Here is a 12,854-nt window from a genome sequence, read left to right as displayed (position 1 = left end):
TTCCATAACCATCAACAACCCCAACCAGCCTCCCCCATATCACACCCCCCATCACCACCCCTCCCCCCTCAACCACTCCCTTCCCCACCCCCTTCCACACCCCCTTTCACATCCCCCACCAACGCCGCAAACTCCCGCGCGCACCTCTCCCACTCCCTCGCCCCCTCCTCCGTCCCCCTCCACGCCCCCACCCTCCCCAACACCCCCAAATCCTCCCTCATATGCGCCCCATCCCCCGTCCCATTCAGCACCACCACGCCCGCCCTAACCATCAACAGCGCATACCACGCGCCCGCCAGCGACACCCCCGCGCCCCGCGCCACCCGCGCCACAAACCCCTCCCCCTGCCAGACGGCCGCGTTGCCCGTCAGCGTCCAGAACCCTTGGTAGGCGGCGCCGTGGGTGGTGCACCACGCGCGGGTGGGGGTGTCCCAGTGGTGTTCGGCGGCGCGGAAGCGGTTTTGGATGATGGTGGGGGGTGGTAGGTCAGACGATGAGGAGAGGGCGTGCAGGGTGGGCAGGGTGACGTTGGAGATGCCGAGGCGGAGGACGCGGCCGGCGCGGGCGGGGTTGGGGTCGGGGTCGGGGGTGGTGGTGGTGGTGGTGGTGGGGAGGTAGAGGGCGAGGGTGGACCAGGCTTGGAGGGTTTCGGGGGTGGTGGGGAAGGGGGAGTGTAGGATTAGGGCGTCGAGGTAGGGCGGGTGGTGGTCCGGGGTGGAGAGGTTGGCGAGGGAGGAGGTGAGGGAGGCGTGGATCTGGGTGGGGATGGGGTCTGTGGGGGAGTGGGAGGAGGAGGAGTCGAGGGGGGTGAATTTGGTTTGGATCTGGTAGTGGGGGCGTTGGTGATTAGAAATGGATGTAAATTAAGGGTATGACTGAGGTATGGGTGGACGCACGAAGAGGTCTTTCCGAGAACAGATGCCCTCACTGATGGCGCGGCGAATACCCTCGCCCGTACCGGCCTCGTCGTAGTGCTTCTTCATGGCGGCAGTGTCGATACCGCGGAAACCGGCCTTGATGGCCTGATAGACGAGATCGGCGGTGCGTTCTTTCTTCCAGGCGGTGCCGTACATCATGGGCGGCATTTCCGCCGTGGACTCGGGGGCTGTCATGGTCTTGCTTTCTAACGGGGACAAGGGCCGATGAAGGGTACAGTGAAATGAAAAGAATCTACGTTGATGCCAGGTACTGAAGTGGTTGAGGTTTGGTTGTCTCGTAGGGGTGAACAGAAATGTTCCCCTCCTCCAGAGCATGCAATTCATTGATAGGTTGAACTTGAGAGAGGGGGAGGGGAAGCTGTGTGCTCAAGGAGCTCGGGAGGTGGTCTTGTTTGGTATCGACTGCCAGACTAGAAACCGACGATACTTTTCATTTGTTTCTTGCGAGTAGGTTATGGTCATTACGATAACCCATTCATTAAAGATGAGAGACATCCTGTCAACCACGAATGACGTCGTCAAGACCCATGCAACATCGCCAATCTGTCCCGGGGAAGCTCTTCCCGGGGTCGTTGAGACATCCCGGGGGAGCGGTCTCGGCGCTCCATGATTCGTTCTGGCCCCCTGTAGCGGGCCGATACCAGGTTGTTTTAGCGCGGAAGGAGTTGGGGTCTCAGGGGTTGCTCCCGCTATTCCAGCTCTGGCTGTTTCGGCCATTTACCCGCAGCGCCGTCGCTGCCCCGCCATGAGCCCCATCGATGGAGGGGAAGATGGGGGCCCACGCCGGACAACAGCCTGTTGCTCTCGGTTTTAAGAAGCAGGCGCCGAGGCGTTGACTAGAAACTCTGGAATCTTCGTACCTCCCCTTTCCAAGTCAGTCACCATCTCAGAAACGAAAGCATCAAGTTATTCCACAACCGCAGACATGGCGTCGTCAACTCCGTACACGGTGAGGTGGGGTATCATGGCCACTGGCTGGATTGCTGAGGGTAAGTGAACTGCCATGCCGGACGTCGTTTCCCGCACGCCGCTGACTTCATGCTCGCAGTCTTCACCAAGGACCTCCTTGCCAACCCGGCCCTTCGTGATGTGCACGATGTCCGCCATGAGGTCGCCGCCGCCGCCTCTTCCAGCTCCAAGGAAAGGGCCGCCGACTTCCTTGCCAAGGTCAAAGCCCCGAGCTCTGCCAAGGCATACGGGTCGTACCACGAGCTGGTGGCCGATCCCGACATCGACATCATCTACGTGGCCACCCCCCACAGCCACCACTTCCAGAACGCCATGCTCGCGCTCGAAGCCGGCAAGAATGTGCTCTGTGAGAAGGCCCTGACCGTAACGGCATCCCAGGCCCGCAAGCTCGTCGATACTGCGCGGGCTAAGGGTGTCTTCTTTATGGAGGCCGTGTGGACCCGTTACTTCCCTCTGAGCATCCAGGTGAGAAATCTGATCTCGTCGGGGGCTATCGGAAATGTCTATCGCACCATTGGTTAGTTCAAACTCCCATTTTCCTGTCATACAATTCCATGCTAATGCAGAACTCGACTAGCCGACCTGTCAATCGGCAAGGACGGGGCTGACGGCAAGATTGACTTCGACGATTCGCACCGCATGGTCAACCCCGAACTGGCGGGTGGCGCCCTCCTGGATCTCGGTATCTATGCCCTGACCTGGGTTTTCCAGACGCTGTACCACGTACAGCCTGAGGAGCAGAAGGAGGCACCCAACGTCATGGCCGCCGTCAACAAGTACCACACTGGAGCCGACGAGACGACTAGCATCATTGTGCAATTCCCCAAGCACAAGAGCCACGGCATCGCGCTCACATCGCTTCGCGTGTCCAGTGATGTGGATGGCAAGAACAGCGGCGGCGCAGCCATTCGCATCCAGGGGTCCGCGGGTGAGATCCAAGTCATGGGCCCGGCGTACTGCCCGCTGCAGTACCGGGTGATCAAGAAGGACGGTGCTGGCGAGGTTCAGGTGGTTGACTGCCCGATCCCCAAGGACCCCGAGAGCGGGTGGGGCCAGGGCATGTTCTGGGAGGCCGACGAGTGCGCCCGCTGCCTTCGGGATGGGCAGAAGGAGAGCAAGTCGCTGCCGTGGAGCGAAAGCATCGCCATCATGGAGGTTATGGAGGAGACGCTGCGGCAGGGCGAAGTCGTGTACTCAGACGTCATCACGACCGACGTGTACGATGCTCAGAGCCCGTTGAACACTGGCAAGCGGTAATTGGTAAGCTCAAAATGTGAGAGAAGTGGTGGGCTGAAAAGATGGGCTGGGCCTTAACGGAGGGTTGCGTCGTCAGCACTGGTTCTGTTCAAGGTTAGGCGATGTTGTTGCTGTTTTCTTTTTGAACCCAACTACCTACCTAGTCAGCTACACTACCTAGTTAGCCAAGAGACAATGACGTCCATGTTTGGGGTTTGCGAGGCTGACATGCCCGAATGTTTCGGATTTCCCATGCATGGCTTTTGGGCTTGGGAGGATTGTGACTCGAGGCTGGAGTGACCAACCAGATCTCGGTCTGTCTTTCACCTCTCGACCCACCCCTCACCGTCACCGGAGGAGAGGCTCGGGACTGGGCCCGTCGAGGATACTGCGGTTATTTGTCAGGAGTACAAGGTGCGGGTCGGATAAGTCGTCGTAGGGCACGGTCAGAACCGGAGGGTGTCATCCATGGACCATGCATGACAACTTGGTGCTTCTGCCAAGGCGCTTTTCTCGGGCCCGGATCCCTGGGTCCTTGTCGCTGTCTTTGCATTCAAGTACCGTGTACCGTGTACGAATACGTGCCTGTTCTTCTTCCCGTTGCATCATGATATCGGCAAAGGGTAGGGAGGCGAGACGGATGGCGGTGATGCAGGTCCGACCGAGACATGCAGAGTAGGGTTACCTCGGCTATCGACTAGCACGATCGGCGGAACTGCACAGAGACGGAATTGGGGAATTGATGCAAGTAATTGCAGAATTTTCATGGAAAGTTCGTCACATTTTGTGCGCCAAGTTCCCTTGCTCCTTCCTCTGTTGCGGCATTGGGGGGGAGGGGGGAGGGCAGCCCGGCAGGCAGCAAGTCGAGGATGGCACACGCAATGGCACACACAATGCAGTGGGTTGATGGTTGTTCACTCTACCCCACCATCCAAGCACCCACTCACCCACTCACAACCCAACCAACAATCAACGTCGGAAATGTTTCAGTTCAGCCCACAACCTCCAGTTCGTCGGCGTCCAACTTTAACCCAACCGCAGGTTATACCAACTCCCAACCGATTGAGCGACTGACCGAGCACTGCGCCTGACCTCGGTATCCTGGTCCTATCTTTTGCTTTGTTTAAGCGGTTGGGGGCTACCCGAGGAAGCTACTGTATGTACTGTGTAGGCGAGCTTTTCCGCTGCTCTCTTCCACTATTTTTGTACGTACAATGTACCTACATGTATCCCGTACTTTGTCCCTCTTCCGCCGTTCGCGCCCTTCAGCCCTGTCCGACAACGCCCTGTCCGGCCGGGGCAGGTGTGCATGTGCCCGGAACTACACATCACGCATCGAGTTTGGAACCATGTTCCATCCTTTTTTTTTTACCCCTCCAGTTGGCAGTCTCCCCCCAGTATGCGATTGCCTCTCATCCGATTTCCTGCGCGGCCAAGGTGCGGAACCGCGGATGATGGGATCGGATCGGGCAGTCGGCAACAGGCTTCCTCCCCCCTGTCTCTGCATCTCCGGGACTCCCACATGCGCACATCGACACACTACGGCAAGTGCAATATGCGTGGTACATATCTGCAAGTCGTGGCAGTCCCCTAGCTCATGTCTCCTTGCGACCGCCACATTTCGAAGACACCCTTCTCCGCTCTTTCACGCGCTAACAAAAGAACAGGCGGTCAAGGGAACCACCGAGAGAAGCCGCACCAGGAACCTGAAATCTTCCACGTCCTTCGCCTAGCCGGCAGGTTGTGACGCAAGCGGTGTGTGAAGAGATTCTGCGGCCTGACTTGACGAGCACGGGAGTGGCCAATCTTCACTTCGCTTGGCTGTGTCCCTCCCTTCTTCCCCTTGCTCGATCCGCGATTATCTGGTCACCGCGCTGTGCGCCACGCTAAGTTGGGCCTCAGGGAAGCAGGACCTCGACGCGGCCGCCGCCCGACCCGGAATCAGGAGAGCAGAGCTGCCCGAGCTATTGTGCTCATGGCCTCATCGTCCGCCACGCCATCGGCCCTACCGTCGTCCTCGGCGGCTGATGCGGTTGCCAAACTGACAACCGCCCCCACCGCCGGTACCGAGACGGGAGGGACAGAGCCAACAGCGGCCGAAGCCGAGGCCGAGGCTTACGAGCGTACACACGTTCACGGCGTCTACGAGGCGATCGCCCCGCACTTTTCGGCCACTCGCTACAAGCCTTGGCCTACCGTGGGATCGTTCCTGCGCTCTCGGGCAGCCGGCGCCGTTGGGCTCGATGTGGGCTGCGGCAATGGCAAGTACCTGGGCGTGAACCCAGATGTCTTCATGGTGGGTTCCGATCGGAGCCCGTCGCTCATCGCGCTTGCCAGGGACCGTTGCATGCAGCTCCAAGCTCAACAGGGTAACGCAGCCGGAGCAGGAACAGGCGGGGAAGTCGGTGGCGCCGCCGTGGCCACTGACGTTCTCGTGGCTGACGGGCTTTCGCTACCCTTCCGTGAGCGTGCTGCAGACTTCGTCATCTGCGTGGCCGTCGTACACCACATGTCGACGCGGGCAAGGCGGCAAGAAGCGATCCGGCAGCTGCTGCGATGTGTCAGGTTGGGAGAGGTCGGGCAGGCAGGGGGTCAGGTCCTCGTCTACGTTTGGGCGCTCGAGCAAGGCACCAGCCGACGCGGATGGGACGAGGGCGGAGAGCAGGATTTGCTGGTGCCGTGGGTCTTGAAGTCCCAGCAGAAGCAGCCGAAGCAGCAGAAGCCGCAGAAAAAAGCCCAAAAACAAGCCATTGGTGGCGGTGATGCCGTTGCTAAGGGCGGTGAAACATCGCCTACTCCAACAGCAGCTGGCCCTGCAGAACCAGAGGCGCCTCCTAGCCACACCGACCCCGTCTTTCAGCGTTACTACCACCTCTACCGCAAGGGCGAGCTGGAAGAGGATGTGTTGGCCGCAGGGGGTGTTGTCGTGTCCAGCGGCTACGAGAGAGACAACTGGTGGGTTGTTGCTGCCAATGAGCCCGTCCCCCAGGGTCAACAATGAGGCCTAATCCGAAGTAACATCACACCCTGGGCCGAAGCAAAACATTGTTTTGTCACTGGGTAGCTAGCTACAGGCTGCCTCTTCCCTCGACGCGTCTATTCCATCTCGCGAATGCAGACGCCCCTTCGCTTCCTATGTGACCGCTGCATCTCATTCGGTAATCTGTCTATCCTGTCCCTGGGTCCGTTGCCCATTGGCCTCCCATCCCATGCTCTCTGCGAGGGACACACACGACCATGCCCTCATCGGTTCTGTTATTTCCCACATGATTCCTTGCTTGTCTCTCGTACTCCAACCCAATAGAAGGAAATCAAAGGCGGTTCCAAGCGGGCCTCTGCCCCTGAACCACGCCTGCCCCCCCCCTGGTAAACTTCCAAACAGTAGTTAAATTGTAAACTCCATTGGCGCCCCTGCCGCCCCCTTTTTTTTTTTAGCCCACTCGCCGTGACCAACAGACAGGAAACCGGTCTAGCCCTTTGCTTTTTTTTTTCGCCCCTTGTACTGTAACTACTTAGCTCAGCAGACGCCGTGTAACACGAGATCCTGATGTGACATTGAAGAAAAAAGGTAAGGGAATTTAGAAGTGGCAGGTGGAGGAGAAGCGAAGGTAACAGGTGTGTGTAGAAGAAGTGAAGGGGGCGTTGTTCGCCCACCAACCGGGACTGTTTTCCCCGAAAAAAGGAAAATAAATGGAGGAAAAGAGAGTAAGGGGGAGAATACAATTGTCCTCCGCGTTTCGCCATCGCTGCCATCGCCGCTGCCGTGGTCGTGGATAGATGGTTCTGTGTAGGTAAGTAAGGGAATAAATAATAGTGAAGTGGGGAGTACAGAAGGAAAGAAAGCGCAGCCATGGTGAGGATGCCGGTGTTGTTGCTCCTCCCTGCCGTCGTTCCCAGTACTCGTTCTGTCCGTGTCATATCCCGTTGAAAATCCATATCCCATGATGCCCATACCCATGCCCATACCCATCCCATCCCATCCTATGCCCGATCCCATACCCCCATCGCTCTCGTAAATGCGTGACCCATGATTTTCTTCTTTCAAAAAAAGAAAAACAGAGATAAAAGCAGAAAACAAAAGAAAATCAGAAAAAAATACAAAAGAAAATGGTTCACAGCCCATGCCTCGTCGACCCGCGCCTCGCCGGCATCGCAGCCCCCATCCCAAACGCAGGAAGCCCAGGCCCAGCGCCAGGCCCCATCCCAACCCCCCCCACCGCCACCGAAGGCTGTTGCTGGGGGCCCGGAGGTGGTGGTGGTGGGTAATCGTCCCTCGCCGGCCCATCGCGCGCCGCCGCCGAGGAGGACGAGTAGATGTCCTGTCTCCGGCGGGTAGTTTCACGGCTGCCGAGCCGGTGGTCGGGCGGGCTGGCGCGCCGCTTGCTCGATCCCTGCGCCGCCTCGTACTGTTGTGGGTATGGTGACAGCGCGGGGAGCAGGCCACCGCCCCCCGGGCCCGGGCTGTCTGTTGCGCTACTGTGGATCGGGCTGGTGGTGGTGCTTGGTTGGTGTTGGTATGGGGGGTAGGCCGGTGGGTGCGGGTTGTGGGTGTAGTAGGGGTGGGATGGGGTTGGGGGTGGTTGTGGGCCGCCGCCCTGAGCGTAGGCGGGTGTGTTGTAGGGGCTGACACCGGTTGTCAGCTCGGCTACTCCGGGGAGCATGCCGCCACTGCTGTAGCTTCCGGCCGAACGGTCGCCTCCTCCTCCCCCTCCTCCTCCTGCGCTGCCGATGGAGCCGCGGCTTTGGCCGAGTGAGGAGCCGCTGGTTTGGATCGGGGCGAGGCCGTAGCCGTAGTCGGCTGCGTCGGAGAGGGGCGGGCCGAAGGGGCCGCGGGATTGGTAGCTTTCGCGCCGGTCGGAGAGGGGGCGGTTGCTGGTGAAGGTCGCGGCCGGTGGGGGGATTTGGTGAGAGAGGGGGCCGGAGCCGGGGCCTGGGGGGCCCCGGTTATACCGTGGCGATGGTAAACCGGAGAAGTCGCGCGGGATGCTGCCTTGAGATCGCGAGTGAGCGTGGCTGCCGCGGGTCGGGGAGATTCGCTGCGTCATCGGGCCTTGTGCCTCGTTTGAAGCTACGTTCAGCGAAAAGGGAACCACCCCAGCCCGCCGGGCCATCTCGATTTCACCTATCTGCCAGTGCATAGCTTCGACGGCGCGCCACGGAAGCTGCATCTCTTCGGCTACTTTGGCCCACATCTCGGATTTGAACCTGGGAGGGCCGGGTGGTCAGTGGTGTCTAGGGGGGTACAAGTACGTACAGGCACCAGTGGCTCGACTTGGCGGTGCTTACCTCTCGTAAAGCCTTGCGAGTTTGTTCTTTCGTTCCTCGTCCCACTCGCTGCGGCGTTCTAAATAGTTTTGGTAATGGAGCCGACAACTTATGGCGCTCCTACCGGGGAGCTTCTTCGAGATGTCGTCCCATTTCATTCCACTGCCTCGGAGTTCGATGATGAGGGTGTCCTCTTGGGACGACCACTTGGTCTGCTTCTTAGCAGGGGATTCTAACGTGTGTGGCGGCATGCTGCGCTTCCCGCCACCGCTCCTAGGACGCGAGGCTCTCCTTGAGCTTAGTGTTGGGCCCGAGATGCTCGGTGCCCTAGCTCGGGTCCCGCCCGCTGTGCCAAATCGGGGAGACAACGGACTAGCTGTTACGGCGAAAACGGCCGGTGGCGGACCGCTTGTAGATACCGTTGACGTTGCGGATGCTGGGACCGTGCTAAATGGTGGTTGCTGGGTAGGAGATACGGGGGACTCATTTGAGTCGGAGTCCTGGAGAAGAGAGGTGATATCCACGATGGGCTATATCTCGCTGGGTTTAGCCTAGAAGGGCAGAGATGTCATGTGCAAATAAGATAGTGCGTCTTGGTGGAGAGTTATTGCTCTGTGCCGCGCAGGAGGTTAGATGGTGTTTCGGGGAAGTTGAAAGCTGGTGTGTCCTGCTCGATCTAGGTGGAAAGGTCAAGAATTTAAGCTCGTCTCTAGTCGTTCGTCTGAATATGGTAAGTGTCCGCGGGTCAACCGATCGATGCGCACGAGTCACGTACGAACTGCCCCCGTCAGGTGAGGTGTCGGATGAGTAGGGTCGATCAAGTCTTGTTTTCCGAGTCGAGCTCCAAGGGAAAGGGAAAGGTGGCTGGAGGAAGTTGCGATGAGATAACTGGAAACGGGGTCCGTGATCCCTGGGAGCCACGGACAAGCGTTCGAGGGCGGACAGTGCTGAAATGGGGCCCGTCTGTCCAGAAGAAGGAACGAGGGTCCCTTTTGGATGGGTCTACTGGACTTGTAGCTTTCCTTAAGAAACCGTCTCCCGCGTATCTAGGGTGCTTAACATGATGATTGGTCCTTTGTTTGCGCGACTCCCACCAATGAACGTGATAATTTCGGCAAGAAGAAAAGCAGGCAATGGAGACAAGGGGTGCTCGCGGATGGAGACGTCGGCCAGGCGAAGTTGACGGAATCTTACGGCTTGAGGGGAGTTGTTTCCTTCCTCTCCATAACGGCCAACCTGGGGGAAGAGGCGAGCAGCAGGGATGGACCTTGAAACGGAAAAGTCCTGGATATCTCGATGACGCCGTGCCTGTCGGGGTGGTGAGGAGGTGTGGGGGACTGAACCAGGATCGAGGGAACACGAAGCTGGATACAACCAGGAGAAGGAAAGACTCAAAGATGAAGACCTCAGAACGGGAGTGTGCAGCACTAGTTGCATGCCATGGAGAGATGGAAACGGCAGAGGACTTACTGCGTATACCGGGAGGGGTGCGAAGCAAGGACCGGGTGTACTAACGAATTGTGGAGCGCAAAGAAACAGAACAAAGTAGATGTGCGGAGGGTTCAGGGCTTGGATGTAGCAAGCCGTGCTAGGCAATGGGGCCCCGAGCTTGCATAGGGCTTCGGTAGTAACTGGTGACTGGTAGCATTACCAGGGGCCCGGATGTACAATGCAGCGGCCCCCCCCCATGTCCGCCAAACGCTTGGTTTTTTTTTTTCTTGGACAAAGATGATGTGGGAGACGAGTGATGTCCTGGGAAGGCAACCATCATGGTTCGGTAAGCAACAATACGGCTTCCGCGAACGTCCGAGGGTTCTGGTAGGGCAAGATCCCAGTGCTGATACCAGCATTGGCCTTCCCACGCCGCGTGTTCGTTGCGGAGATGGGAAAGCCGAAAACTTCCCGTTCGCCGATCCGGTCCAGCCGTTCACGGCCACACGAACTGCACTGCCTAGACAGCGTGTTCCGCGGTGGCTATGTACCGGTTTTGCGAAGAAGCACTGGGATTACCTGTGACGTTCCTTACGATATTTGTGTGATCTGACGCGAGGCGTCCAGGGACATGGGGAACTCTGGAGGCGATAACAGCGTCGAGTCAAACACACAGATTGGCAGATGCCGGCCGGGAGGATACATGGTGGCCACGGGGTGATTGTATCATCCTCTTGAGTCTGATGGATTGGTGGATCCATGATCGGAAAATAGAGGTAGACTGACGCCCTCAAAGCCGAAAGAGGACCCTGCAAGAAGGATCGGGTTGCAATCCGGGGTGGCTGACTGCCGTTGGGCTCGACCGGCTTGTATTCTCTACTTCCTCCACAAGTAGTAAGGGCAATCGGTGGCCTGTCGTGCGCCACCTTGGAGGTTGGGAATGGACGGTACCTGCCGCAGGAAGAACTGGGTGGTGTCGAAGAATGGCAAGGCGTTGGCCAAGTCAACGCTAACATCTGCATTGCCCCAGCATTGTCCTGGCATGATCCTCGTCAGTGTCTGGCGGCGAAAGTCCTAGTCACGAAACCAACCTCTTGCAAGAACGAATGAGCGGCCACGGGTGGCCAAAACGAAAAAAAGAGTTGCCCCATGGGTTCGAAACCGCCACTGGCGGGAGGGGGATTCGCGAACGGTGAACGGGGCCAAACCAACTCTTGGTCCATGCCTCATTTGAGACCCTTCTTGGCCTTGATACCTAGTCTGGCGATCTGGTTATTTTCCTGGTTGTTTTCCTTAGCGGGTGGGTGTTATGCTGTTCAGGCCCGGGCACTATTGTTAGGCGGTTGCAAGGCCATATTTGGCATCGATCGGAAACAAGAAGAAGGGCTAATTTTGGCGGGTGAACAATGCAATCAAGAAGGTTAGAGGTGATGGTTGGGGAGGCTCGTGCTGGGGTCTGGATAGAAGAGCGGGATGAAGAGGCTCGCTTCGATCCGCATCTAAAATCTGCACCCAGAAACAGACATCCTCCGGCTCACACCGTCGGCCAGGTCACAAATCGGGTTTGAGATCTCAACCCTGCGCCATCACCAGGATCCTAGCCGCCTACCCGATCTGGCGATGGCACGTTGGGAGATCTCTGCTTGTTTTTCGAACCCCCGTGCGCAGATAAGGACATGAACGTGTCTCTCCTCCCTCTCCTCAATGCGATCGACCCCTGTCAAGCTGTGCAAGAGGGGCTAGAGAGGTGCTCGACGCATTACTTGCATGGACCAACGGGGGCAAATGCCCTAACATCGTAACATCGACCCAACTTGGCCCCTCTCTCTTCAGCAGCGGAAGTGGCAGGGGTGAGATGCCGGTGCAGCAAAGAATCGGAGTTGAGCGCAGCCGCCGCGAGAACCCCAGGAGCTGTTTGCCGAGCTTGAAAGCTTGGTGCGATGTCTGTGCGGCTCCGGAACCAGCGCCGGATCACACAATCCTTTTGTCACATGCTACTTGCCTAGACGACGATGGATGAACAAAGAATAACCACATAATGGATTGTTAGCGTCAACGCTGTCGAGAACCCCGAAGCGACGAAATGGCCAGACCAGCCAGATTTCTTTCTGCCGACGAACAGGCAACTGGCGGTCAGCTTGCATGGATTTCTTCCCCGCATCAGGGAGGATCAGGGTTATTATGGTAGCATGCCGGCAAGGCGATCATGAATCGCGTTTCCGTTTTTGGGTCCTTGCGTTCGAGAATTCCCCGGCGGGAGAGTGCTCCACTCGCTCGTTGAACCAGGACTTTTTGCTTCATGGTTCCTCGGTTGAGATGCTTGTCTCGGCTCACGGACCATCGGCCCATCAAGGGCATCAAACAGCCCAATGCCAATTGGACGCTAGTCAAGATGGTCAAGATAGAGCTGACCGAACATACTCAGCCTCCCTTAACTAATGCCACCGTGGGGGCTCGCATGAGCGGCGAGACCGCCTTCCAGGGTGGGACTGAGCCACAGCATGGGACTGGCGGTTGCTGGTTCTGCGCTGTCACCCAACGCCTTCGATACGGTTCTCGTGAATACGTGGACTCCATGACCTCATCTAGCCCTCCACAGTCAACAGTACGCCGAGGTGGGGACGGTAGGGCGATCCGCGACAGGGATGGCGGCAAGAAGCCGTCCGATGAACCTGGAGACCGCTTGGACCCAGCCTAGAGCAAACGGGCGGGGGCGAGGGTTTCTCATTGTTGGCTGTTTTATGACCCACGGTGACGTTCGCTAACCTTTATGCATTCAACAACTGCGGAGGGTGTAGGTTTGGCGCGTTCTGTTCGACCATGGGCCGTTCGTCAGGTTTAGCAGCTGCCGAGTCAAGTGAGACGAACCTCATGTATGTATGTACGTCGACGCTTTCGCACTCTCTGTCAGGGCACCTTTGAGCCTATGGGAACCGTTCCTGCCACCGCCAGATCAAGGCGGTCCGATCGCTTTACCCCCCGCTGAGGTTATTGGTGGTTGAGAAACCAGGCGTG

At 58.2% G+C, this 12,854-nt stretch overlaps 4 protein-coding genes across 4 annotated transcripts; 2 read left to right on the top strand and 2 right to left on the bottom strand.

The window, feature by feature from the left end:
• Positions 1-68: 68 nt before the first annotated feature.
• Positions 69-1,112, bottom strand: F5144DRAFT_495740 (NADP-dependent oxidoreductase domain-containing protein; the record flags this gene model as incomplete). The annotated part of the gene is made up of 2 exons (XM_066786117.1): positions 69-824; positions 897-1,112. 2 exons carry the CDS (start codon positions 1,110-1,112, stop codon positions 69-71), a joined length of 972 nt encoding a protein of 323 aa, XP_066639590.1.
• A 751-nt stretch (positions 1,113-1,863) lies between these two features.
• On the top strand, positions 1,864-3,164 carry F5144DRAFT_550485 (uncharacterized protein; the record flags this gene model as incomplete). The annotated part of the gene is made up of 3 exons (XM_066787639.1): positions 1,864-1,927; positions 1,987-2,424; positions 2,485-3,164. 3 exons carry the CDS (start codon positions 1,864-1,866, stop codon positions 3,162-3,164), a joined length of 1,182 nt encoding a protein of 393 aa, XP_066639589.1.
• A 1,501-nt stretch (positions 3,165-4,665) lies between these two features.
• F5144DRAFT_497325 (S-adenosyl-L-methionine-dependent methyltransferase) lies at positions 4,666-6,144 on the top strand (the record flags this gene model as incomplete). Its single annotated transcript, XM_066786199.1, has 2 exons — positions 4,666-4,705; positions 4,934-6,144. The coding sequence occupies 2 exons, from the start codon at positions 4,666-4,668 to the stop codon at positions 6,142-6,144; spliced, it is 1,251 nt and encodes a 416-aa protein (XP_066639588.1).
• Positions 6,145-7,255: 1,111 nt separating this feature from the next.
• F5144DRAFT_595132 (uncharacterized protein) lies at positions 7,256-10,544 on the bottom strand (the record flags this gene model as incomplete). The annotated part of the gene is made up of 7 exons (XM_066790662.1): positions 7,256-7,788; positions 8,266-8,348; positions 8,430-8,938; positions 9,603-9,813; positions 9,946-9,996; positions 10,041-10,109; positions 10,435-10,544. 7 exons carry the CDS (start codon positions 10,542-10,544, stop codon positions 7,256-7,258), a joined length of 1,566 nt encoding a protein of 521 aa, XP_066639587.1.
• Positions 10,545-12,854: the final 2,310 nt, after the last annotated feature.

The sequence above is a fragment of the Chaetomium tenue genome, assembly GCF_020726465.1.
Source record: "Chaetomium tenue strain MPI-SDFR-AT-0079 chromosome Unknown F5144scaffold_6, whole genome shotgun sequence".
NCBI lineage: Eukaryota > Fungi > Ascomycota > Sordariomycetes > Sordariales > Chaetomiaceae > Chaetomium > Chaetomium tenue.
Note: the sequence above shows the minus strand (reverse complement) of the source record. Positions and strands in the feature narration are given on the sequence as shown.